Here is a 24,846-nt window from a genome sequence, read left to right as displayed (position 1 = left end):
TCTTTTTCACCAGCATCTATGTGGCATCATAAATGTGTGTGGACTGCCTAGAAATTGAAAACAAACAAACAATGCATACCATTTTAGAGCAAACCTGGCAAAATGCTGTTAAGGATTTCTGTGCATGGTATAGTTTGGGAGATCACTACTTTTTAAAAAATCAGATCCCAGCATCTCTATTTTTCATATTTTTCTCATGCTCTCCAATGTGTGTTTACTTGGAAGTGTTTGACTGGGCTTACTCCCCCTAATGGGCACAGGATTGTAGTCTTAGTCTGATCACAACCCAAGAAAAGGCAACACCATTTTGATTAAAGATGTGCCGTACACTTTAGAAACCCCACTGAAATGTTTTGTTTGAGAATTCTCGTGGCTCTCTAAGGCAGGTCAGACTGAAAAATGATCAGGTGGTAGCAAAAGGCTTTTCTGAAAGGTGCTGGTTAAGCTTTGGAGAATCTGATGGGGAAGACTAGGGCTGCCTCCAAGCTGGGGGTGCGGACAAAGTGTCCTTAGCATGGTGCCCTCGCATGTCCTTACTAGGCACAAAATCAGGTAAGTGCTACAAAGAACAGGGAGCTGCAAGGGAGGAAGCTGGTGCTTTAATTCCCAGTGTAGTGTTGCTCAGTCTAGGGCACTGGGGAATTGTTAAGATGATGGCTCATTCAGCCACTCACTGCAGCAGCCTCACAGTCCCTGCAGCAATGAGTGGGTGGCAACGGAGAAAAATTATGAAAATGGTCCACTCACCCAAGTGCACTGAACTGGCTGGCTGGGCCCCTTGCAGAATTTTTTTTCCTTGTTGCTCAGCACCAAGAAGTCAACGGGGCAGCTGCAATGAAGGAGGGTGAGAGAGAACTTTTGCTTTAATCCCTCCGGTACTCATCGGAGCAAGGCTGCATCAGGGACATTGGGGGGGGGATTAAAAATAAAAATGACAGCTCGCTCCTTTGCCGCAGCTGCTCTTGGTGTTGGGTGGGAAGGGGCTATGCTGCTGCTTGTGTTTTTTAAAGGGGCACAACCAGTCCAGTACACGGGCAATGGTGATGGGACTTGCTGGGGTCTCAGTCCCCTGGCGTTTGCCTGGAGATGCCGTGTGCTGACATCGGACCTAGGAAAGACAATTGTGATCAGTACTCAAGCAGTCTTGCAGGTTCATAGGCTCCAGAGCCATGATTTCTATACATGTGGACCTAGCAAGCCAGCCTTAGAACTTGATAGTGCAGAAAGGCTGGATGGTGCTGTGGTTAGGAATGTTGAACTGGGGCCCATATCCAAATCCCCACCTAAGTATGAAGCTCATACAAGGCCATAGGGGTCTTTCTACACCAGGGATGGGAAACCTGTGTCCCTCTCCCCATGTGTCTTTAGATTTCCGACTGCCGTTAGCCAGTCTGGCCAATAACCAGGGATGATGAGAGTTGGGAGTCCAACATGGGTCAAAGGTTTCCCACTTTGTTCTACAGAGATGCATTCATTTACAATGCATGTGTTTAGGGGTTTTTGACCCTCCTGGACAAATGGAGGCAAGGCTGCTTTGTAAAGTGATGGGTTGCAGGGTAATGCAAAAATGAGTGATTAAGAATGCAGGGTAAAACAGTAATCAAACTGTACTCATTTGCCCATCAGATTTAAAACGAAATGGGCTGGGTATATAAATTCTTCCATCTCTGGAACAGAGCTCTGCACTTTCCAAGATGTTTTTTAAAATTGCATTAAAAAAACAAAACCCCTTTGGACTGCCTGCCAGTGGATGATTAAATGCATAGATGTCAGATCCTCTTGCATGAGCAGAGACGAAAGAGATCATGGAGGGAAATCATAGTATAAGCTGTGGGTCAGTTATTATGCATTGGAAAGGCAGGGCAAGTCAAATTCATGCAGAAAGCCCGAAGCATCAGCGGGGCCTCGTTGTATGGGAAATACGCCTTTGCCGTGCCTTGGGAAATAAATTGGGCTGGCTTCCAAATCTTTAGCATTGCAGCGCAATGATATGAAATAAGCACACTCTTTATATAGGGGACAGGATGCTGACCTAGTTTGATGCTGAAAGCAGCGAAGCTGAGGAAGAAGAGAGTAGCTCCTTCCCTAGGAGCAGGAGCTGCCCTTGCACCCAGTGCCAGTGGCTCTCTGAAACCCAGAATGATAACATTACAGGCTTGAAAGAGAACCAGAAATTATAGATCGGGTCACTGGAGTCACTCGTCTTTTACCAAATGGGTTAGCAGCTGCCACTTTGGCATTTCGGTGCCTGCCAAGAGGCTTCCTGGAACAAGACATGTTTCGACACGTGAGCCATAGAAGTGAACCAAACCGAGCACCATCACTTTTGGGATTAATAATTGCCTCCCTGCTCCCCCACTGCCCGAGGCTGCATGTTGTGCAGTCAGATGAGAAATTACATGGGGATGGCAGATGACTTCCTATTAGACATTAAGTCTGATAAGAAAATGTGCAATCGCTGTCATTGAAATGGACTCCCTCAACAGGGCTTTGTCACTCTCGCTGGTTTGCCTCTCTCTTTCTCCTCTTTAACCATTTCTTTTCGCTTGATCCATTAAAACAATATTACTGAAATGCCATTCAGGCAACCATCAAACTAATAGCCACATGAGTCACATGCTGGTCTTTTCATCTACCCGAGAGCCGCAAAACACACACCAGTCTTATGCTTACACCACATGCATTTGTTTACTTAGAAGGTGCTAGAAGATACCATGTTGATATAAAATGCCCATCAGCTTACCTTGGGTGCCTTTCCTTTCGAACTGTCCCTTATTACTCATACATATACCTTACCGGTACTCTCTTGTTTTTCCTCTTCTTACCTCAACAACCTGTTTCAGAAGCAAAACTTCAAACTAGAAATAGTTTCTGATATTGTTTTCCTGTTGATTAAATTAAGGTTTTCTTGTAGTGTGTGTGCCCTTGTGAATGTAGTCAAATAAGCTGCAGGGTAGAACTGCTTTAAACAATTTGAAAAACAAACAGAAAGTGAAGATTCTTCAGGATAAACTGTGGACTTCTGGAAGGCCTGTACTATAGGCCATCCTCACACATCATGCTTTCCCTTACAAGCAACCATAAGCCTGCCCTCAAGCTTGGACATGGGTTCATATCTATCCACTCTCTGATAGACTCCGGCCTTCAGGGACATAATCTAGACAGCATGAGACCCTAGCTCTCCACCTCATTGCACCAGTTGAGCAGCATGAGGAAGTGGGGCTTTCCATTATGTTGCTGAGGTGGTCTTGTGGTAGCGGCCCCCCAATAACCTTCTCAAGGATTGTGTTTTGGTCTCTCCTAATATTGCCAGTAGTCTGTAGCTTCTAGTCCACATCTTTGGGCCTCATTGATCATATTAGGCCAATTCTTCTGCCTCCATGTAGTTGTGGGATCAGTTTCCTACCTTCAGATTTCATTTTGCAAGGGCAGCTTGGTAGGAAAGAGATGAGAACAAACCTCATGGTTATGTACCCTTGAGGATTCCTCATTACCTGAGCTGACTGGAATAATAAGGAAATCAGTAAATAGCTGTTTTATTGGATTCTGCAAGTGATATGTTACCATATCAATGAAATAAATATTATTTAATGTTTCATTTACATGAGAGGATTTTTTTTTTTGTAAAAAAAGAAGAAAACTTTTTATCCTAGTCTCTGTGAGCATATTATGCAAGGAATCCTAAAGGTTGGTCATATGAAATAGAGGTGTTTTTTATATAAAAAATTCAAAATACAAGCAGTCATGAGACTTGAAGGAAAGTTAGTATTCCTAGTATTTTATGAATGAGCCGATGACCCAAATATTTTGTTGTTTTTTTTGCACTGGCAGAATGGTTACACACCACTTCACATAGCTTCCAAGAAGAACCAGATGGATATAGCAACCACGTTACTGGAATATGGTGCCGATGCGAATGCTGTGACCAGGCAGGGCATTGCTCCTGTGCACCTTGCCTCCCAGGAGGGCCATGTGGACATGGTGTCCTTGCTTCTCACCAGAAATGCTAATGTGAATCTTAGCAACAAGGTATGTTTTCTTCTTTGTGTGCTCTAGTTTCCCAGCCTTGGGTCTCCAGCTCTTTTTGGACTTACGATTCCCATCAACCCTTGCTAGCAGGACCAGTGGTCAGGGATGATGGGAATTGTAGTCTAAAAGCAGCTGGTTGGGGAAACACTGCTGGGTGGGGGGAAATGCAGGAGATGTTGCCAGACTCCCAAGTTCCCATTGGTCCCAGCCAGAATAGCCAATGGTTATTATAGGTGATGAGAGCTTCAATCCGGTAACATCTGAGGAGGACATGGATGACCTACAAATATGGAGTGTATGTGACAGGAAACCTCTATTAAATATGATTGTGTGGGGCAAATGGCAACTCACTACTCCTTAGGTAGCTCTATATACAACCTTTATAGGTGCCTCCTCTTCAAATAAATCAGGAAGCAATACAGGAACCCTTGGCACAGAGCTTTCCCCTATTCTGCTATCACTACTGTGGATCAACTTGGTTTCTGATTTTGGTGCAAGTCCAGAAAATGAAGCCCAAAAGTGCAGTTGGCGTATTTCATTTGCACAAGAAGAGAATTATCTGCAGATTGTCCCCACCTTGTTCGCTTGCTTACTTGCCTGTCCATGCAAGCACTGGCTTTGACTTCCTGGTGGCTTGTAAGCAGTATGCGCAAGTGCTGTCTCTGCTGCAGTGTGTTTTAAAGCATTCTGTTTGTGCACCTGCAGAACAGTGCTCAGTTCAACCACCCAGGCAGTGCACTGAATAGAGAAATCATTTTGAAAATGCTTAGCCAGACCCTGAATGACTTTGAAAATCTATTTGTGTTTCTTCTCTCTGCACTTCTCCCAGTGGTGTTTTAAATACATGGTGTGAATCTAACCTCAATTTTCTATCCAGAAGATATTGTCTATTGGGCAGTATACATTCTGACAGCTTTTGAAGAGGGGAAACCCCTTTTGCTAGGGTTTGTGATTGGAGAGGGATGATGTTGTATGGTACCACCCAAAAACGTATATTACTGTGTTTGGCATCAATACTATCTCAAGTATTTATTTATTGGCAATATTTATGTATTCATTTATACAGTACTTAATGCAAAAACAGACTTTAACAAACTTTGAACTATAACCACCCATAATTAAAATGCACAATAAAACAATCCAACAAAAACTTTTTTAAAAAACCATCCATAATTCAATTATGCAATAAAATAGCACGGCATTTAAAACAGGAAGCTCAGGTTGAGTGATCAAAGGAATGCCTGTGTAAACAGGTGCAACTTCAAAAGCCAGCATAATGTATATTGCCCAGTCAACAATACCCACTGGATACTTAACAATAAAAGCTGAAAAGCATTAAAAAAAATCTACAAGAGCTCTGAAAATTTAACAGATCAAGGTCAATCACAGTACAAAACTGAATGAATAAAACGAGCAACAGCAAAACTTAAATTGGCACAGGAGGGCTAAAAACACTGGAGATCTTAAAATTATCTCAGAATGCCTGGGAAAGTGAAATTTTATTCACCTGGCACGCCTTCCTGGCTACCGTTGGCTTTGGATGTTGCAAAGGAGCGTGTGCGGGGTCCAGTGGGCTCAGGGACGCCCGGCAGGGTTCTTGTTTTTCATTTTATTTCCCGCGGTTTTTGGCGCTCTGCAGAAATGCAGGAACCGTTAAAGGGCTGGGGCTCTTGCCAAGCGATCTAGGTGAGACAGGTACAGGAGCCATGAGAGAACAAAACGTTGGCAATGCAAGTAGACAGAAGGGAGTCAGCCCATATTCAGCTTCTGCATATCCAGCTATAATAATAATAATAATAATAATAATAATAATAATAATAATAATAATTTATTATTTGTACCCCGCCCATCTGGCTGGGTTTCCCCAGCCACTCTGGGCGGCTTCCATAAAAACCAAAAATACACTAAATATCACAGATTAAAAACTTCCCTGAACAGGGCTGCCTTAAGATGTCTTCTGAATGTCAGGTGGTTATTTATCGCTTTGACATCTGATGGGAGGGCGTTCCACAGGGCGGGCGCCACTACCGAGAAGGCCCTCTGCCTGGTCCCCTGTAGCTTTGCTTCTCGTAATGAGGGAACCGCCAAAAGGCCCTCGGCGCTAGCCCTGCCTACCTACCCCAGCTTCCCCTGAACCTTCTACTGGGGTTTCTCTCCTTCTTCCAGCCACCTCTCACTAGTAACTGCCTCTTCCCCCTCAGCCACCCTGTCCATTTGTGACATCACAGGAAGTTTGTATCCCACAGCAACTGCTTAGGGATGCATCTGCACAGCCTCCCATCCTGGTATTGGAAAGGAGAATGTCATGAACGTTACTTAGATGTATTTAGAAATACCTTGATTCAGAAGTAGAAGATGGCTTGCTTAAGCTCTGCTGTCCCCTTCATTGCTGCTTTCGGGGAAAGCCTCGTCAGCTTGTGACATCCATGAAAAACAAACACAGATACGGTGAAGGGAATGGCCCTCATTCAAGAGTTATCATCCAGCCACCTCCACTGGCCAGCCTGCCAACCTCCGCTGGCTTCCACCCATGATCCAGTGGTTCATTCGCCCAGAGCCTGGAGGGCAGCCTACACCGCTATCTGAACATGCAATTCCCAGGCATACCATGTCTGGTGGGTGACCTGTGTCCACACTCACCATTCATACTTACCCCAGCATCAACCCACAAATATCCACACAGCTTTTGTCAGTGGCCTTCTGAAGGTGAATTTCAACCAGCTTACGTGCACAAAATTCAGCCTCCTTCAGCCCTGCAGCATCCCTGGCTTCCACATGCTAATCACAGCTTCTGCCAGTTCCATCGCCAGCTTCCAACCATGGATATCTGCCACTTTCAAGCCACCATTCTCCTCAGCAGGTACATGTACCTTCTTGTTGCTCCACAGCATCTCATTGATGGATGATGGCCTCCTTCCATTTGCCACTTCGCCTCCATGCGGAAGGAGACCACCAAGTACTGAATAACACAGCTGTGGTCCACCATGTCCTCTTCAAGCTTTTGCCTTGGGCTTTCCCCTTGGTCTGCTTTTGTATGTCCACTGAGCTTCCATGTGCTTTTGTGACATCACAGGATGTCCACAGCCAATAACAGCAGCTGGAGAGGCATCATCATCATCACCTCATTAGGCCTCACAATGTTGGGTGCAGCTCAGCAGCCATTTCCCCTTTGCTTGTTTGCTATGTACAGCTCACTCCTTATCTGTAATGACACCAGAGAAAAGCATGCCATAAATCCACCTTCCCATTTTGATTCTCTGGCACCCTATCTGCATAACCTAGCAATCCCAAAATATAGATGTGCTTTTACTCTCGCAAGGTTGAATGTACTGCCCTCGGCTGTACTTCAGGGATGATTCCAACAGATTCCACATGAAAAACGCTTATGTCCCTGTGGAGAGGGCAGCACCGAATCGGTGGCGCATGCCCTTCTGGCTTGTACTCTTTATAAAGACTTGAGGAATGAGATTATCACCCCTCTTTTATTGTCCATTCTGGGTCGCCCAACCACTGCCACAGTGTCCTTTCTCTTGGCAGATCAAGATGAGCAGGTGACAGCAGAGGTTGCAGGGTTTTTAGCTGGGGCAATCAGAATAAGATCCACTATTTGACTGTGTTTTATATAATCTGTGTTTTATATAATCGACTTTATTTCTGCTCTGTGTATATTGCAATCTTCTTTTGTTGCTATGGCCTATGGCTGACGCAAATAAAGTTTCGTTTCATTCACCTGGCACCAAAAAGGCCATAGGTGTACTTCTTGGGGAGGAGGTACGAACAGGAACAGCGTCAGAGCTTGCTATACCTGCACTGTCTTTCTTCACTGCCTATTCATGCAATGCTTCAGCCTTAACGTGCTCCCTGTTCCATTATTATTCCAACTAGGTAGCATTCTTGGTCAGATTCTTGGAGCGTTTCCACACAGAAGTTTGTCATGTGCTCATATATTGCTAACTACACATTGAAGTTTTCCACTGCATCCATCCTCATACAAACACCTTTCCCATATTATTTTCCTATTTAATCTGGATTTATGGTTTCCATGAAAAATCCAGTGAGTTAAAAAAAAAAAGTGTGCAGAAAAGGTAAATCCAAATTAAATTTGGGGGGAATTGTGCAATTTCAATGCCAACAGTGATATGTGGATACTGTGCAAAATGAGCAGCAGCAAGTTCACAATGAAACTGCCTTGTGGAGAGTGCCTGCTATTTGATAAAGCTACTGAGTATATTACGTTGCCATGAATATTCATCAAGTTTTGGTGGCCTGTGTGTTTATTTCACATTTGCTGAAAAATTTGCCCTGACTTAATTAAAAGCAAAGAGGAAAGGGTGGGTGTTGTGACACAACTTTTGAACTATCAGGCTGTGTGCATGTATTATGTTTCTATAGATGTTTGCATATGTTTGTGTTTGCGTAAAAAGCTTAGGTTGAGTACATTTCAAATCAACATGTCAAAACTCAGAGAAAGGAAGGCCTCGCTTTCGCCTGAACAAGATTGGGATGTTTTAATTTCTAACCAGCTTGAATTGGCAGCAAGTCTAATTCAGAAAACCATGTTAAGGTGTGAGCTGCCTGCACCCTGTTCAGTTTAACAGGAGGGACTTGGGTCTATGAGAAAAGAGCTTTGTCAACAAATTTACTGCTTAAGTCCACATCTTAAATCATCTGTCACTTTCTGCTCTGTCATAGACACTTTCAGCAAAGCTCAGCAAGTCCACAGTGGGGTAGCAGAGAGACACAGAGTACCAGATCTTTAAAGTGACCAACACTGCTGAGTTGATGAGGGAATAAATCTAATCTTTGAACATTCAAAAAGCACTTTCCTATATGCTAGGTTGTGGCTAGCTGCAAGACTCTGGACATGAATTGCAATGCTCTTGACTAGCCTCCTACATAACAGGTTAAATGGTGAGAAGAAATAAACTATGAGGTTTTTAATGATGGACTAGCAGTGTGTTGTAGTGCATTTTATTCCAATGGTACACAAAAATAACATTCCTTTTATGAAATAACGGTGACTGGTACACTGATGCGAGTCTGCTCATTTGTTACCGTAACCTGTAATGGGGCATGTTTAATACAGTGGAACCTCAGTTTTCGAATGTAATCCATTCCGGAAGACTGTTTGAGTTCTGAAATGTGCAAAAACCGAAAACTCAATACAATAGGGAAACTCAAAACGGAAGCCGCACAGCATGTTTGACTTCCGAAAAGTGTTTGAAAACCAAAGCAGGCAGTTTCGGGGTTTTGGCATTCCAGTTCCGAAACATTTGTCAACGGAGACGTTTGAAAACCAAGGTTCCATCTACTGTAAAGTGTTGGCATATCACAGGGACATTTTCTGCTAAGCCAAGCATCCCCAAACCTGGCCCTCCAGATGTTTTCAACTACAATCCCCATCATCCCTGACCACTGGTCCTGTTAGCTAGGGATGATGGTAGTTGTAGTCCCACAAAATCTGGAGGGTCGAGTTTGGGGGTGCCTGTGCTAAGCGCAGGGAGAGACCAAAAGTCTTGTTGCACATCAGAATTTGATTGCAGGGGGTTGGACTAGGTGATCCTTGTGGTGCCTTCCAACTCTGCAGTCCTATGATTCTGTGATGCCAAGTGTCCCTTCTGTAAGAAACTAATTTTCCGTGTCTGATTTACAGAGTGGCCTGACTCCACTCCACCTGGCTGCACAAGAAGACCGAGTCAACGTGGCTGAGGTCCTCGTTAACCAAGGTGCTGTTGTGGATGCACCCACCAAGGTATGCTTTCTTTGAGATGCCAGGTCTTTAAATACTCCTATAGGAGAAGAAAATGAATGGAAACAAAGTGATTGGCCTGCAACAGATACCTCTCATCTCCCCCATCCAAAAAATAATAATCAATTTTGGAGTCTCCCCCCCCATAAAATTTTATTGAAGCTTTTTATTAAAGCTAATAGAAAGAAAACTGAGAAAGAAAGAGAAAAAACCTCTCTCAGAGTTAGATCTTTATCCTTGTCTCACACAAAAGGGGTGGAAACAGGAGCAGAGTGTGGGCAGTGGCGTAGCGTGGGTTGTCAGCACCCGGGGCAAGGCAAGTAATTTGCGCCCCCTAACCCGTGGATTTGCGCCCCCTAACCCGTGGATTTGCCCTAACCCCAGATGTTGCGCCCGGTGCGGCCGGCCCCCCCTGCACCCCCCACGCTACGCCACTGAGTGTGGGCACATGATTTTGAGGGCGCCCCTATGGAGGGATCTCCGTCCCACCCCGCATGCTGCTAGGGGTCTCTGGGCCCTGGGGCCCAGTCTTGCCTTGCCACTGCACCTATGGCCCCCTCACTGAATGACCACCAGGTGAGTGTTAGGGGGGATGCACCCACCAAGGGCCTGGGCTTCCCCTCTGCACAGGGTGTCAGGCAGCAAAGTGTGGCCCCATGAGCCCTCCATGCTCCACGCCTGTCCTGCAGCATCAGTGAGGGCTGGGTTGGTGTTGCAAATTTTGCCCACCCTCCCCACACACCTGTGAGTGTATTCACGTACCCTAGGTCTGGCAAAGGATGCAATGCCCCAGGGTGGACCTTCCCTGCTCTCACCTGGGAGCTTCCCTTTCTTCTGCCACCCACTCACCCTGAGAGATCTTCCCTTCCCCGACTCTCACACAGGGCCCTTCATTAACCACCTGTCACCTTCATGTGCATACAATCCCTTCAGTGACCCAGAGTAGAGGACACCAAATGAAATAATAATGAAGTAAAACAAACAGAAATGAAGCAAGGGGGGGGGAGGAGGAGAAGGAAACAGGGAGATAAACTTCAGATGTGCCACCAGCATCATGATCAGTTCTCACGACACATCCCAGGAATAAACCTTGCGTCTCCCTTTTGTTAATTCTCACGCCATCCTGCAAGGGTTTTTCTCTTCCTTTTTCTGTTGAAGAAGCAAAAAATGTGTCTTGCCAGATGCTGGGTAGCTGGCTAGACAGACTGGCCATATACGGGGAGCAGCATGTGTGGTCTCACAGCCCTGCTGTTTAGAGAGGGACCAGGGACCTGTCTCCTGACATTTTAGCAGACAGCAGCACCAGGCCTGGCTAGGCTGACATTCTAATGAAAGAGTTGTCAGACTCTTGACTACAGCGGGGGGGGGGGGGGAATGCACGCTACAGTAATAATTACCTGCCCTTGTACTCTTATCAAAGGTTAGGAAGCCAATTATTGACTCATAAAACTCAATGATATTGCTATTAGCCTGCAGTAGCAAAATTCATGGATGCGGGAAGAGAGAGAGAGAGAGAGAACAACTAGCTATGCCAGTTAACTTCATGTTTAGCCACAAGTAAGTTGTCATGGTCCATTTTGGGATGAGAACTATCTTGGGTCAACCCTCCCCCTCTTTTGTGATGTATGTAGGATGAAGCCTGTAATTGGTTTAATAGATGGGGAAATTGGCTAAGGTAGAAATCATACATTCACTTTAATAACAGCAAGCCTGCCTTCTGAATAAGTAGGAGATAGGATTGAGCCATAAAGCCATATTTGGTGGGGATACATTTCGAGCTTTGAGGCAGCAAACTAAGGTCACATTTGTGGGTTTGTAAAGGTTATTTTCATTCTGGAGTCATAAGTGGCATTTGGAGAGCAATACAAAATATTAAAGGCCACCTTTCCTTCTAGGAATCACCAGCAATTTTTGCTGTAGTGGTCATTTAGCCCGCATTTCCTTCAATATTTCAAAAAGGTTGAGGCATTGGTAATATGAAAATAATTTTTAAATTTATAGATTAATTGATCATACTTCATTTTAAAATCCCCTGAAGGTGGATTAAAAGTTTTAGTCTGGTTTGTAGATTCTTTTTATATTGTTGCATTTTTATTTTTATTTTAGAATTTAGTGATTGTGCTATTCTTTGATATCTATCATTTTACACCACCTTGGGTGTCGTTTTTGCAAGAACCACATGTATAAATAAACAAAGCCCCTTGATGGCATTTCTGTTTTCTGGTAGGTTCTGTGCAGAACCTTGATGGCCAAGGAATTTGTCTGATCAAGCTTCCTGAAACAGCAACTTGGCAAAGCTCCCCTCCCCTCTCCTCTCCTCCCTCCCTCCTTTTCTGCACACTATGTGTTCAGTAAAACACACAAAGGAAGGGCAGCTATTTCAGGTTTATGGTCTCTGACACCAGAAGCGTCTGTAGCTTAATTAGAGGCTTGGATGACACTGTTTGCTTGTTTAGTGCTCATATTTGGGCCTTAGTATCTGACTGCAGCAGCAAAAACAGCTTGAGGATCAACCTACAGAGCAAGCAACATCATATCTCAAGTTGTTTGGATTTTTAATACCTTCTCAAAGTATAGGACACTGCTGAAATACCTTGTGCTATTTTTATTGCATGCTTTTGTACAACACTGGTGTTTATTTTTCCATAGAATTTTGGAACTGTTTGTTTGGGGTGGAATGAAGCAATGAAGACTTAGAATCTTTTACTGGTGCAGCCTCTGTGCAGTCAGTTTAAGAAACTGGAAATGCTGATAAGTGTCTGCCAGAGAATTAGAATAGTCAGAGTTGCTTGGGGACAAGTGATAATTAAATCTATCCTGTGTTTGCAGCCTAGACGTGTTGATAGGCACATGCAATGTTCTGTTGTCTAGGCCAATATCATTTATGGCTCTTGAACTTAGCTGCAGGTAGATCATGGGACCATGAAAGTAGAAATGGTTTGAATAACTTTTAAAAAGCAAATAGCAGGTATTGGGCCCATATACACATCAGGACTGAAGTGTCTTTAATGGTTTGCACCCATTGGTGGCCCAAATTCAAACTGGGCGTTTGGTACCTGCTATTTGCACTGGAATAAAAAACCTATTGTCCTCCAGATGTTGCAGGACTACAGATCCCCTCATCTCGACCATGCTGGCTGGGGCTAATGGGAGTTGGAGTGCAACAACTATGTTGTTTCTCCCTGCTTTAAAGAATACTGACCAAGCATACTCAAAACATAATGGGTGGGGTGCGGGGAGAGAATTGCCCAAGCTACTACATACTCTTCTTTGGCTGCGTAAGCGGGGGAAATCTGCCAGCTGGCATCCTCCTCAAGAACTTCACAGGGTGCACATCTGCTTTAAGGAAATCAAGAAATTAGTTTAAACAGAAGTGCCTCTTGAACGTAAAGCAATTTGGCAACAAAGTACATGTAGTCAAAGGCTATCTTCTTTACTTCTCTACCGACTGAGCAGGCAGCCTGGGAATTGGCTGTTTATCTTACTGTTTTGACACAGTATAACAATTGCAGATGCCGGTCTGTTTGGTAGACTTTTGATTACTCCGCATTAACTTCATCCTAGAACATCCGTGGAGTATAGACTATATTGTCAGCATTCATTAGCTTATGTTTTCCTGATGGCCATTCTTCATCAGATGGCTTCTGATGCAGGATGACATGGTTGTGGCCATGAGGAAGCTTTGCAATATATCTTCTAAGGTAGCCCTCTGCTGCTTCAGCTTTTAGCAGAAGGGTCAGAGTTCAGAATAGGACTGCATAGCTTTGCTCTTCAGTTAGCAGGTGCCGGTTTTGCTCTCAGGGAGGCAACCTGAACCCCTGAAGGAGAGATGAAGTTATGTTGCCCTCCTTCTGTTCTTCAGTGAGCCTACCTCTTTGCCTTTTAATTACGAGTAATAGAGTGTTTTTTATGTTGTAATTTAATTTTGTGAACTGCCCTGAGATCTACAGATGAAGGGTGATATACAAATTTAATAAATGATGACAACAATAACAACAACCATACTTCAGTCTTTAGACTTTTGCTTGCTGAAGCACATTTGAATTAAAATTGAGGTGCGCTTCACTCTTACGCCCCAAAGCATTCACTTTTATAATGTGCTAAGAGAAAGCACTGCTCACCTTTTCCAAAGTACACACACATACACACTGAAATATCCATTTCAAAGCAGGGATTTAGGGAGCCACAGGCAAAATGCAGAAAACCAAGAGGATAAATTGCACAGAGCTTTATCGAAACGGACTGAAACTACAGCATTACGCTGATATTTATTTTTGATAAATAGCATTTGGTGATCCAGAATTAAGGTGTGATTATGAAGGTTTGTATAGGTGATGCACCTCCCTGCTTTGGAAAATGACCAGTTACACTGACCTTCTTGTGAACTGTCTCAGACATGGATTCTGAGTTCAACTCCACTAAGTAAGCAAGTTTCTTAAGAAAGGAAAGATTAATGTTATCTTGATGCAGGCTGATGAGGCAGGAAGAGATAATGGCTTTTAAGGATAATCTGCTGGTGCCTGTCACCATTAAAGCTCCTGGGGATATCCAAACAGACTCCTTGCCAAAACAGTTAACAATCTTGATTATATCAAGATAAACTTAAGCAGAGAACAAAGAAGTGGAAGCTATAGCATTGGTGAATAACAGCATAAACTCCTTATCTTTTATTGCAAATTTTATCCCTGTTTGTTTGTGGGGAAGAGATGCATAACTAATTGTGTAATAACTGGAGTACCACAAAGGGGGGAAGCAAAGGCTCATGTACTGTAGTCCTAGCTAGGTTCAGTGCCAGGTTGGTCTCACTCCTCAGTGCCTCCTTCTCCTCTGCCTTCAACTCCATGTGCACACTGGCTAATCAGACATAGTTCAGCCCTCTTTCGAGGCCTCTGCATGTCCATCAGCCTTGTGCTGGTATGTAGCTTTTAATAGACCCACCCACACTGCAGTGAGATCAGCATTCAAACTGCACTGTCCCTGCCGTCTGGCAAGAGTTTTGTTCTGTGCAAAGTCCTTCCCACACAGCCATGACTTACAGTCCCTGGCTGCTGCTGCTGCTGCCGCTGCTAGGAAAGCAGGAATCTGCTTACTGTCGGAAGAAAGAGAGAGTTGAGCTTTGCACATGACAACAGCAGTCCGAGGACTGGTTCACACATGAATCATTTAATGTCTGCATCATGACGCAGTGTCCTGGGTATGTATAGGAGCAATGACAGAGCGCCAGCCGCCACATGGATCTTTCAGAGAGTGTGTAGGAACTTTCTGTGTTGCGCCTAAAAAAGCAACATGAATCTCTCATAAGGTCTTCCCATCCTTCTTGGGTGCTCAGCAAAAAATGGGAGTTCACATGCCCCAAATACACTGACCAGAAAAATCCAGGGAGTGGAGGAGAACAAGGGCAGAGGGGCTGGGCCCCATGCAACATGAGTACATGGATCCTGCAGTACCCCTTGTTAGTGCAGCCCCCACCCACTCCTGTTGTTGATTAAAGGTGATCAGTAATCACCTTTCATTTTTTAAAAAATGCATAAACAGTTGGGGTTTTGTTACACATACTTGTGTGCAAAATATTGATGGGATGAATACCTGGACAGAAGACTGTAGCCTTGTCCTCAGCCATATCACAGAGTAGATCATTCAGATCCTTGTGGTGTGCAGTAATGGTAGTATTGACTGTTCAGAAAAGGAGTCAATTAGTGTGATACTACTGTTTTATAGTGTTCAGAAGACCCACACTAAGAATTCAGTGTCCCACTTTGGTGGTTGACATCAGACCTACCCATTATTATATGAAAGCCCTGTCCTTGCTTCTCACATTTGTTCCATCCTTCCTCCAAAGACCTCAGGGTTTTGAACATGGGCCTCCCTGTATGAAGTCCTGAAGTCTACCTGATACACAACACTGTGAGTGAGTGAGGTGGGATCTGTGAGAGTGCGCAGCAAGCCTTTGTTTGTTGTGGCTCCTCACCTATTGAAGGCACAGCTCTGGGAGATATGCCAAATGTCTTGACTTCACTCATTCCTATGTCCCATTAAAATGGTTAGCTTTCAGGAAACATTTGTTCTGACAGTTTCAGATCTCGATTATTATAATTGATATATTAATTGGTCTTAATGAGTTCTTATGACTCCTGCTGCTTTTTTGTTTTTTTCTTATCTTAACGAAATGTTATTTTAACCTCCGTGCTTTATTGATTTGTATGTTGCATTGAATTTTGGTTTCGGTTTTAAATTGGCAGGCCTCTCAAAAACGATTATGTGTACATGTCTTGCTGGACAGTTGGCAATGTATGAAGGTGAAAGCAAAAGCAAAATGCTTTAAAAACAACAACTTCAAAATGAAAAAAACAAAACAAGGCAGACTCTGGCTTTTCTTCATGTGCCACTCCTTTTCATTATGAAAGACAAATGTCTAGCTGTGTAGGAAGAAATGAAAACAAATTAAAGGCATAAGCCCATCAAACATAGGTGTAGCCAGGATTTATGTTGGGAGGGGCGGGGAGGCAGAACCTCAGTTAACTAATTTTATTGATTTACTTGATTTGCCTTCCCCTGCCCCCCACCCCCCGCTTGGCTCTGTACATGTCATCAAGGACCCTGTAATGTTCATATTTTCTCTGTCCAGTTAAGGAGGCTTACATAAGTGAATTACTTGGATCAGGAACTGTGGGCATCAAGCAAATACACACGGGAATCAGTCTTTCTTCATTCCATTGCTTTCAGTGGTATTTGCATTCAAATGTCCATCTATATTCTGGTGCAATTTGTGGGAAAATACCCTTTTAAAGGACCAAAAAGGTTTTAAAATACATTTTGTTTTGTGTTGGGTTTTTTAAAAAAACAATTTTAAGTGTATTTTCAAGTTTCTAAAAAATACTTATAGCAAACGATCCCAATATACCACCCCAATAAACATTCCATGCATATATGATTTAAATGATACAATCAAACATTAAGGACGTTTTTACAACAGTTTAGTGTTCATTAGAGCAGTTCAGCGTCATCTATTCTCAGTCTTGTCCCAGAATGAGCTGTGGGTACTTGATGGCGAGGGCAGATCATTGTTCTTTCCTGTGTCTTGAACAAGTGTCAACCATAGTTTCAAAATTGTCTCCGGTCTTTGTGTTCCTTAGTGCTCTGTGTTAGTTTCTCCACAAGAGCTGTGTTCCATAGTCTTTCTCACCTTGCCTGTAGAGCTGGATTGGGGATGGGAGTCTATTACAAACAAATGCATCATATTACATTTTCAAAACACCTATTAATTCCTCTTTCTGCCTCCCTGTTTCTTTTGTGTGTGTTTTACTTCCAGATGGGGTATACACCATTACATGTTGGCTGCCATTATGGAAACATAAAGATAGTTAATTTTCTTCTGCAGCAGTTTGCAAAAGTTAATGCCAAAACGAAGGTGAGATTCCACTCTTCTCTCATACCCTTCCCTCCCACCCCTTTGTTTCTTTCCTTGGTTGTGTGTGCAGATGGAGTCTCCAGCGCCGTTCTTTGTGGGCTTTTTTCTGCTTTGTCTCCTATTTAGAATGGCTACACCCCTCTGCACCAAGCAGCTCAACAGGGACACACCCATATAATCAACGTCCTGCTCCAGAATGGCGCATCACCCAATGAACTCACTGTGGTAAGAGAGATGTAAAAGAGATTACACTTGGCTTTTCTAGTCTATTCATCGTTTCCTTTTGGCAGCTGCTGCTGCTCTGCTTTTTGAGAAATTATATTGGTTTTATAGAAGCGCAATGAGGGGGGAAATGGGAATAGAATGGTACGGGGCACAGTAATTCTATATCTCAGCTAGGAGCAGTGGAATAACAGATAAAGCCCTACTGGAGCGTTATCTGGCAGGGACATTCCTTCATGTTTTGCTCTACCAGCTCTACACCAGCATAGCTGAGAGGGTCTTGGGGTCATTGGATCCATGGTAGACCCTGACCCACCCTTGTATTCAGAGAAAGCAACCTTTAGCTTTTGAAAACCAGTGTGGTGTAGTGGTTAAGGGCAGTAGACTCGTAATCTGGTGAACCGGGTTCACTTTCCCGCTCCTCCACTTGCAGCTGCTGGGTGACCTTGGGCCAGTCACACTTCTCTGAAGTCTCTCAGCCTCACTCACCTCACAGAGTGTTTGTTGTGGGGGAGGAAGGGAAAGGAGAATGTTAGCCGCTTTGAGACTCCTGAAGGGGATTTGAAAGGCGGGATATCAAATCCAAACTCCTCCTCTTCTTCTTAGCTGTGCAACCACACACAAATTCATATATAATGCTCATAAGCACCAAGAGGTTTTCTCTGCAACTTCAGGCCCATGAAGTTTCTGGCCTTCATAAAATAAAGGTGGTCACCAGGGAATCTTGTTGCACATTGCATGATTACAAGCATGCATTGGTTCTTTGCACTTTGCGTTTTCTGCAGGGACCCAGGAGTGAGCTACTGGGGTAGCCAAGGCAAACACAGTCACTACATGTAGTGGCCCTCAGTCATTATGCTCCTTGAAGAATCTCCATGATGAAAGTGTGGTGTCTGGTGAAACCCGGGGCATATGTATGCTACAAGCAGAAACTCATTCAGCAATAATTCATTCTTCCCAGGGAACTCTGGACATTGTAGTTTTGTGTAGGGGCCTGCCTGGGAGTTTTCCTCTCACCAAGCAGCCAGGATTCTTTGGTAGGAAGCTGTGACACTGTAGTGTAGATAGAGCCTCAGGAGACTCCTGAAAATGAATGTTTTGTTCATAACTGCCTTCTGCGTCACATTAAGGCTGTGGTTGCACTCCTGTTTACTGGGCACTCGCAGCATTTTTAGTGCTGGGTTTTTAATCATTGTTGACACAACATTATCCAAAATGCATATGTATCCTGTACTTTGTTATTAAATATTACCGTTTCATGCTCCCCTCCCCAAACACCTTTGCATAGGTTAAATACATCCCTGCCCCTGTCAACGCCCCCTGGTGGTTACACAAACAGTAACAAATCGGACACTAAAAGCTATCCTGATGTGAACAGCTTGGGGAGGAGGAAGAACTGTGAAATGCATGGCTGGGGAGAGAAACATCTTCCCTGTACTCTAAGAATTGCATCCAGAGTGTCCCTTGGCTCTGCAGTTTGAATTTGCCACCTACTTACTGAGTTACTTGTATGTAACAGTTGCAAATTAAGCATTGAGTTTACTTTGAGAACCAAACTGTCTGCAGTTCCAGCTAAATCTGAGCAGTGGACCATTTGCTTTGTGGGAAGCACAAGTTTTTTGTTTGCCTCTTCTTCCATTGGATTTCATGACTGGTTTTAGACAGTTTGCTGAGCATAAGCAAACTGCACTTCTGCCTTAAGCTCCTATTAACATGAATCTTTTTGATGAACATTTCATTTTGTTTAGAATGGGAACACTGCCCTTGCCATTGCCAAACGACTTGGCTACATTTCAGTCGTTGACACGCTAAAGGTGGTAACAGAAGAGACCATGACAACGATTGTGAGTATGGATATGTTCTCAACAGTGAATGTCATGTCAGGTTTTTCTTTTTTCTTTTACAGATATATATTTGACTTAGTGTAGTCAGAGAGTATACAGCTGCTCAACTTAGAACAGGGCTGGGCAACTTGTCTTCAGAGTTATTTGATGCAGTGGCTGTCATAGCACTGAAACTCCCTCCAGCCATCTCCCTAAGAAGATAAAGTTTCAAGGACTTACTTTTATTGAACTATGTTTGAAATAGGAACAGCAAAACTTTCCAATGGGGTGTTTCCATTGTTGAGCAAGTTGCCCATCCCTGATTTAGGTCTCACTATGTAGGGATGGGATTCTATCACATACTGGCAAATTCAGGTTGCACAATTAAAGCTGGTGGGTGTTCTTGTGCAAGAAACCCCTAAATCAGGATTATTTTTATTATTTATTTATTTATTTATTTATTTTTCCATATGAAAAGTGATGGGGGAAATGTACTGGAACATGTGGGGTAAAAATTGCTTGATGCAACGTTGTGCTACAAATCTCAGCCAAATCAGAATGAGTTCTTAATAACTAGCCAATGTAGTCTAACCTGTCCACAAATGTTAAGGAATCTGTACTTAAAACTCACTTCAGATTGGTAGATAACATGTAGTGTAGTGTAAATGAATGGAAGCTGAAATTTATCACTGGAGGATTTTTTGTTTTTGTATTTATTTACTGTATCTGGGTGCCGCACCTGTGGATTTTTTTAGCTGAGTAATAATTAGTGTGGGAACAGCTGTGGGAGTGAAAAATCACACAGACCACCCAGGGAAAGATAAATTAATGTTTGCTGTTGAGTATTTTTAACCAGTTCAAAGTAAGTGTTTGGCAACTGGAAAACTGCTGCTGAGAGAAGCTGGAGCTTTTCTTTTTTAACCCCCACAGTTTATCATGCAAAAAGCAAAAGTGCTGTGTTACAATAAAGGCATTTGAGCCAAAACTCACACTGCAAGCAGCAATTCAATATTTCCCCTGTTATTATTATTATTTGTTATTTCTATTTACATGTTTCGTATACCACCCAATAACCGATATTGGTTAAGCTGTGCAGTTAATGGTAAGATTAAAACCATAGAAAGTGAATCACCAAAATATATAAAGCTAAAGTACAGTAATATTTTCAAACCATTGGGAACAATTTCTCTGTTTTATATTGAAAGTTTGTTTACACATCTCCATGACACCAATAATTTAAATACGAAAGCCTTATTACAGCTTCTGCGGTTTTATTTGTCCCACCCCTGCAAAGCACTAGTGTAATAACTAAGACAACAAAGCCTCATTTAAAATGCCTCTTCATCCTTCAACTCAGAAAAGCAAACCATATGTCTTGCCCCCAGTACATAGCTGAAATATCTTGGATAAAGATACTAGTCCACCTTACAACATTGTTGTAAGAATTGCTAGCACAGTGAGTGCTGGATGGAATGAGTTCTGGATGGAAGCTGAATATTGCAAAAGGGTTTTTGAGCTATTGCAAATGGGGCATTGGTAACTGGGTTTTTAAAAATCAGGCTTATTTCGCAAAGGGAAAATCAGAATTGAAAGGGGGGGAATATGAGCTATTATTTTGATGCCAATGGTGTTCTATGGATACTGCAAACAAAAACTGAGCACCCATCCCACGTGGAAGCATCCAATATATGCGTAAAGTGCTGAGCTTTTGGGGGTGGGCATTCTAAAAATATTAAATATTATTGAAATTGTCATTTCTTATGAAGATTACTGGTAGTTTTAGTCTGTAATGATGTTTCTTTGTCCTTCATCAGACTGTCACAGAAAAGCATAAAATGAATGTACCGGAAACAATGAATGAAGTTTTGGACATGTCCGATGATGAGGGTATGTATAATGGAGCTGCTTCTTATTTCTCAGCACAAATGTATGTTAAAACATTGTTGTTATTCAATCATTTTTGCGGGGAGGGGCAGGGGACTTAAAATTATAGCATTCAATTGTTTTGTTGAAATCGGGTATGTTTCCCACCCCAGCCGTTTATAATTGACCTAACGTTTTGTTCGCTTAAATTGTGCAGTTCGTAAAGCGAATGCCCCTGAAATTCTCAGTGATGGTGAATATATTTCAGATGTTGAAGAAGGTATTTCTTACTTTTTTGTACTGCAGTGGGCTCTGCTCTTCAGCATTTCCATTTTCTATTCTAACTTGACAAATCAAAGCTGCATATACACTACCATTTTGCAGAGCTTTTGCATAGCTGGTGAAAACCCAACAACATAGATGGACCTCTTCCTGTCAGTAGTCTATTTCTATTTGTGTTGTGTTTACTGTCCATGATTGCACAGCAGGCTAAGCTACATTTTAGCACAACATGGATCAACAGGAGGCATTTAACAGTTGGCCTTCAACCTCTGCCCGTCTCCTCCCACACAGGCAGAAGGAAGGGTTGAAAGCTTTTGCCCCCACTTTTAGTTTACGGTTTGTTGTGTCATCTGGTGCAACAAACTGTGGTTTGGTTTGATTGATAGATTCAGCGTATTACATTTCTATGCCGCTTTTCATTCAAATGAATCCCTAAGCGGCTTACAAACAATAAATAACAATAACATGACAGAACATAATAGAGCCAGGGCCCTTTTCCAGCTGGAATTCACCAGTTCCAGCACCTCTCAGGTGGGAGTCATTGCCATTATGAGAGAACAAGGGAGGCGTTCATGGTGCGTTCCAGTACCTCTTTTTCTAGAAAAATAGCACTGAATAGAACATCACAAATACAGCGTAAATCATATAAAAGAATGGTTGTGCATCAATACAGCATTTATAATCTATAAAACAATATTAACAACCTTAAAGTAGCAGCCATAAGATAAACTTAAACTATAAACTTATCTTAAACCATAAGATAAACTAAAAAAATTCCTTCCAGTAGCACCTTAGAAACCAACTAAGTTTTTTATTGGTATGAGCTTTCGTGTGCATGCACACTTTGGAAGGAATTTTTTTATTTTGTTTCAACTATGGCAGACCAACACGGCTACCTACCTGTAATAAGATAAACTGTTCAGTTCAGTGTTAGGTTCACATTACCTATGGGTAATTTCAAACAAGCTGATTTCAGATCTTTTCTTTCTTTCTTTCTCTCTGAAGCTGGCTTGTTGAAATGAACTGTACTTAGTGTTAATAACAGTGCTTGGTTTAGATGATATGGAAACCTGGAAAAAAGTAAAAAATTCTATACTCCTCTCAACTACACAGGAAGAGGAGTTAGGAGTACCTGAACCCAAGGCTCACTGCAGCTTGTGTATGTCACACTAAACCATGATTTAGAGGTGTGTACAAACGCAACCACTTCTGAGTGTACGGAGATTATATCTTAAGCTTGAATTTAACACTATTGTCACATGCTAGATGTGGGTGGGGCCAGTTCCTGGAGAGGGAAGAGTCCCTTTTCTGGTATAACAATGGTTGGGAACACATTGACTGTAAGGATGCAAGGAACTGTCTTCAAAGATACAAGGAGCTACCTTCTAATACCATGTCAGAATATTGGTCTGCTTCATCTGTGATGGTTGTCTTTGGCCACAGCCATTCAGCGTGTCAAGCAGAATCTTTCCCCCAGACCCTCTTCCCAAGAACCTTTTTCCTGCCTCAGGAGGTGGTGGGTTCTCCTTCACTAGAGAACTTGAGCAGTTATCTGCCAGATTCTGTATGTAAATCCAGTATTGGACAGGGGCCCTCAAAACCCCTGTTCTTTCCAAATCTGTAATTCCTCATGATTCTACCTAGAGATGTCAGCATTTGAATCTGGGACCTCCTGCATTCCAAACGTATGCTGTGCCAATAAGCTGTGGCAATTTTCTCTAGACAGATCACACTGTACTTGTTTCAGAGGGTGGATCCGAAAAGACAACTGCACTGTGATTGTAGGCTTCCTTAGTCAAAAGCCCTGATTGTACATGGTCATGTATATGCAGCTGACTTTGCTTTCACTAACTTTCCTTATTAATTCTGTAAGCAACAATTGGCTCCTTCATGTACATTATACTTTTCATGATTACTGCAATTACTGAAGATAACCCTCTGATTTTGTCCGAATTTATTTCTTCACTTTTTAAATCAAATTGTCTTTAATAACCTTCTTGGGGTACTCTCTTTTGCTACTGCTGCTTTTTATTTTTTTAAAAAAGTTTGCATATTATAATGTGAAACAAACTGTTGAGTGTGGTAGATATGAAAGTATTGCAGAAGAAGGAAAAATACAAATGTCTGTCAGCAGGGGCTATATGGGGATATAGATTTGGTGCCTGCTGTCAACAATACGGCAGGTTCCGGAAATACAGGTTTAAAAGGCTGATGATATACGGCCTGAAACAAAAGAGCTTTCATTGCTGCTTTTAAAGGGGGGGGGGTAGTGTATTGATGTATATTGTTAAACATATCTCTCTCTTATAAAATGATGTCCTTCTCTATGTCCTGCTTTGTAATTAGCAATAGACCAGAGGTGCTTGGTAAATTTGACTGCTGTTTATTTACATCCACCTTGAAATGTACTTTGAGTCACATATACTTGCACGGTGGAAGAAGCAGGATGATTTGGGGTTTTGGAGTGATGGATGGATACTGCTTAGGGACTAGTAATTACCCGCCCATGTTCTTGCTTCCACCCTCCTACAATATCTTCTCAGTCTGAAGATTTTTAAATAAGACTGTTATAAAGATTCGGCTTCTGCTGTTCTCCTCTCCAAAGGAAGCACACCATGCAAAGTCTTGCCTGAGCTTCCAACCGCTTGAGGAAGGTGGAAGGCAAAATAGTGTGTTCATTACATTTTATTAGGTGCCTTGAATGTGGTGCTTTGTGAAGCTTAACATTGTTTATATATTCAAATACATTACGTAGCAAATGCCTGAGCTCTGAGTAATTATTACACTGATGGTGTTTGCTACTGCAAAGTGTTGAGGCGCACAATTTAAAAACCCCACGCATTGCCCACATTCTAAGGAACTAATGTCCTAATATCAATGTACTGAACAACTGTGGAGCAGCAGCAACCATTGCTGCCTTCCTGCTGCTCTCTCTGGTGGGCCATAAGGATTAGGACCCCTTCAGTGGGGTCCCCTTCAAGAATGCTACACACACACCCCAACATAGCAATGCTTATGTATCTGCCTCAAAGAGACCTAGGACCGCAACTAAATCAGGAAAATAACGATCCTTCTTTACAGGTAGCATTTTTAATATCCAGCATGTTTTAGATATGTTGCATTCCTCAGTACAACTCCATGAAAGGATAGATAATGTCAAGAGAAGAGAGAATGGTTGACAGGTGGCTTGCTGAAGTTGTTCTGTGTTGCTGCGGAAATATCAGTCACGGGTTCTTCTGCAGCATTTCCACAGGTGATGGTGGAGTTGAGTGGTGGGACAGGATGTTATTGTGAGAGTCCCCATAGTTTTCCCTACTGGGGCAGAAACCCAAAACCCTGTGTCTGCAGACATATCACTGCAGATGTGCTGGAGACAAAGGTAGAGATCTTATACATTTGTCAGTGGTTCTTAAGGGTTGTTAGGAAATCCACTAGGTGTCCTATGGCGACTTTCCTACTTAATAAGTAAG

General features: G+C 42.8%; 2 protein-coding genes across 28 annotated transcripts in view; one reads left to right on the top strand and one right to left on the bottom strand.

The window, feature by feature from the left end:
• The window catches only part of ANK3 (ankyrin 3), a 393,627-nt gene that overhangs the window by 289,749 nt on the left and 79,032 nt on the right, over window positions 1-24,846 (top strand). For 25 of the 27 annotated variants that reach the window (XM_081861089.1, XM_081861079.1, XM_081861106.1 and 22 more), the window contains 7 exons: window positions 3,832-4,029; window positions 9,683-9,781; window positions 17,088-17,186; window positions 17,313-17,411; window positions 19,157-19,252; window positions 21,046-21,118; window positions 21,312-21,374. In XM_081861089.1, coding sequence (XP_081717215.1) covers window positions 3,832-4,029; window positions 9,683-9,781; window positions 17,088-17,186; window positions 17,313-17,411; window positions 19,157-19,252; window positions 21,046-21,118; window positions 21,312-21,374 — 727 coding nt within the window. The remainder of the gene's footprint in view (window positions 1-3,831; window positions 4,030-9,682; window positions 9,782-17,087; window positions 17,187-17,312; window positions 17,412-19,156; window positions 19,253-21,045; window positions 21,119-21,311; window positions 21,375-24,846) is intronic. The other 2 variants (XM_081861104.1, XM_081861110.1) reach the window with 1 other exon arrangement.
• The window catches only part of LOC309341600 (uncharacterized protein), a 99,523-nt gene continuing 91,399 nt past the window's right edge, over window positions 16,723-24,846 (bottom strand). The window contains exon 4 of the transcript XR_014156401.1: window positions 16,723-16,993. The gene's annotated coding sequence lies outside the window, so the exon portion shown is untranslated. The remainder of the gene's footprint in view (window positions 16,994-24,846) is intronic.

This window comes from Podarcis erhardii, assembly GCF_964252035.2.
Source record: "Podarcis erhardii genome assembly, chromosome: 5".
Lineage (NCBI taxonomy): Eukaryota > Metazoa > Chordata > Lepidosauria > Squamata > Lacertidae > Podarcis > Podarcis erhardii.
Note: the sequence above shows the minus strand (reverse complement) of the source record. Positions and strands in the feature narration are given on the sequence as shown.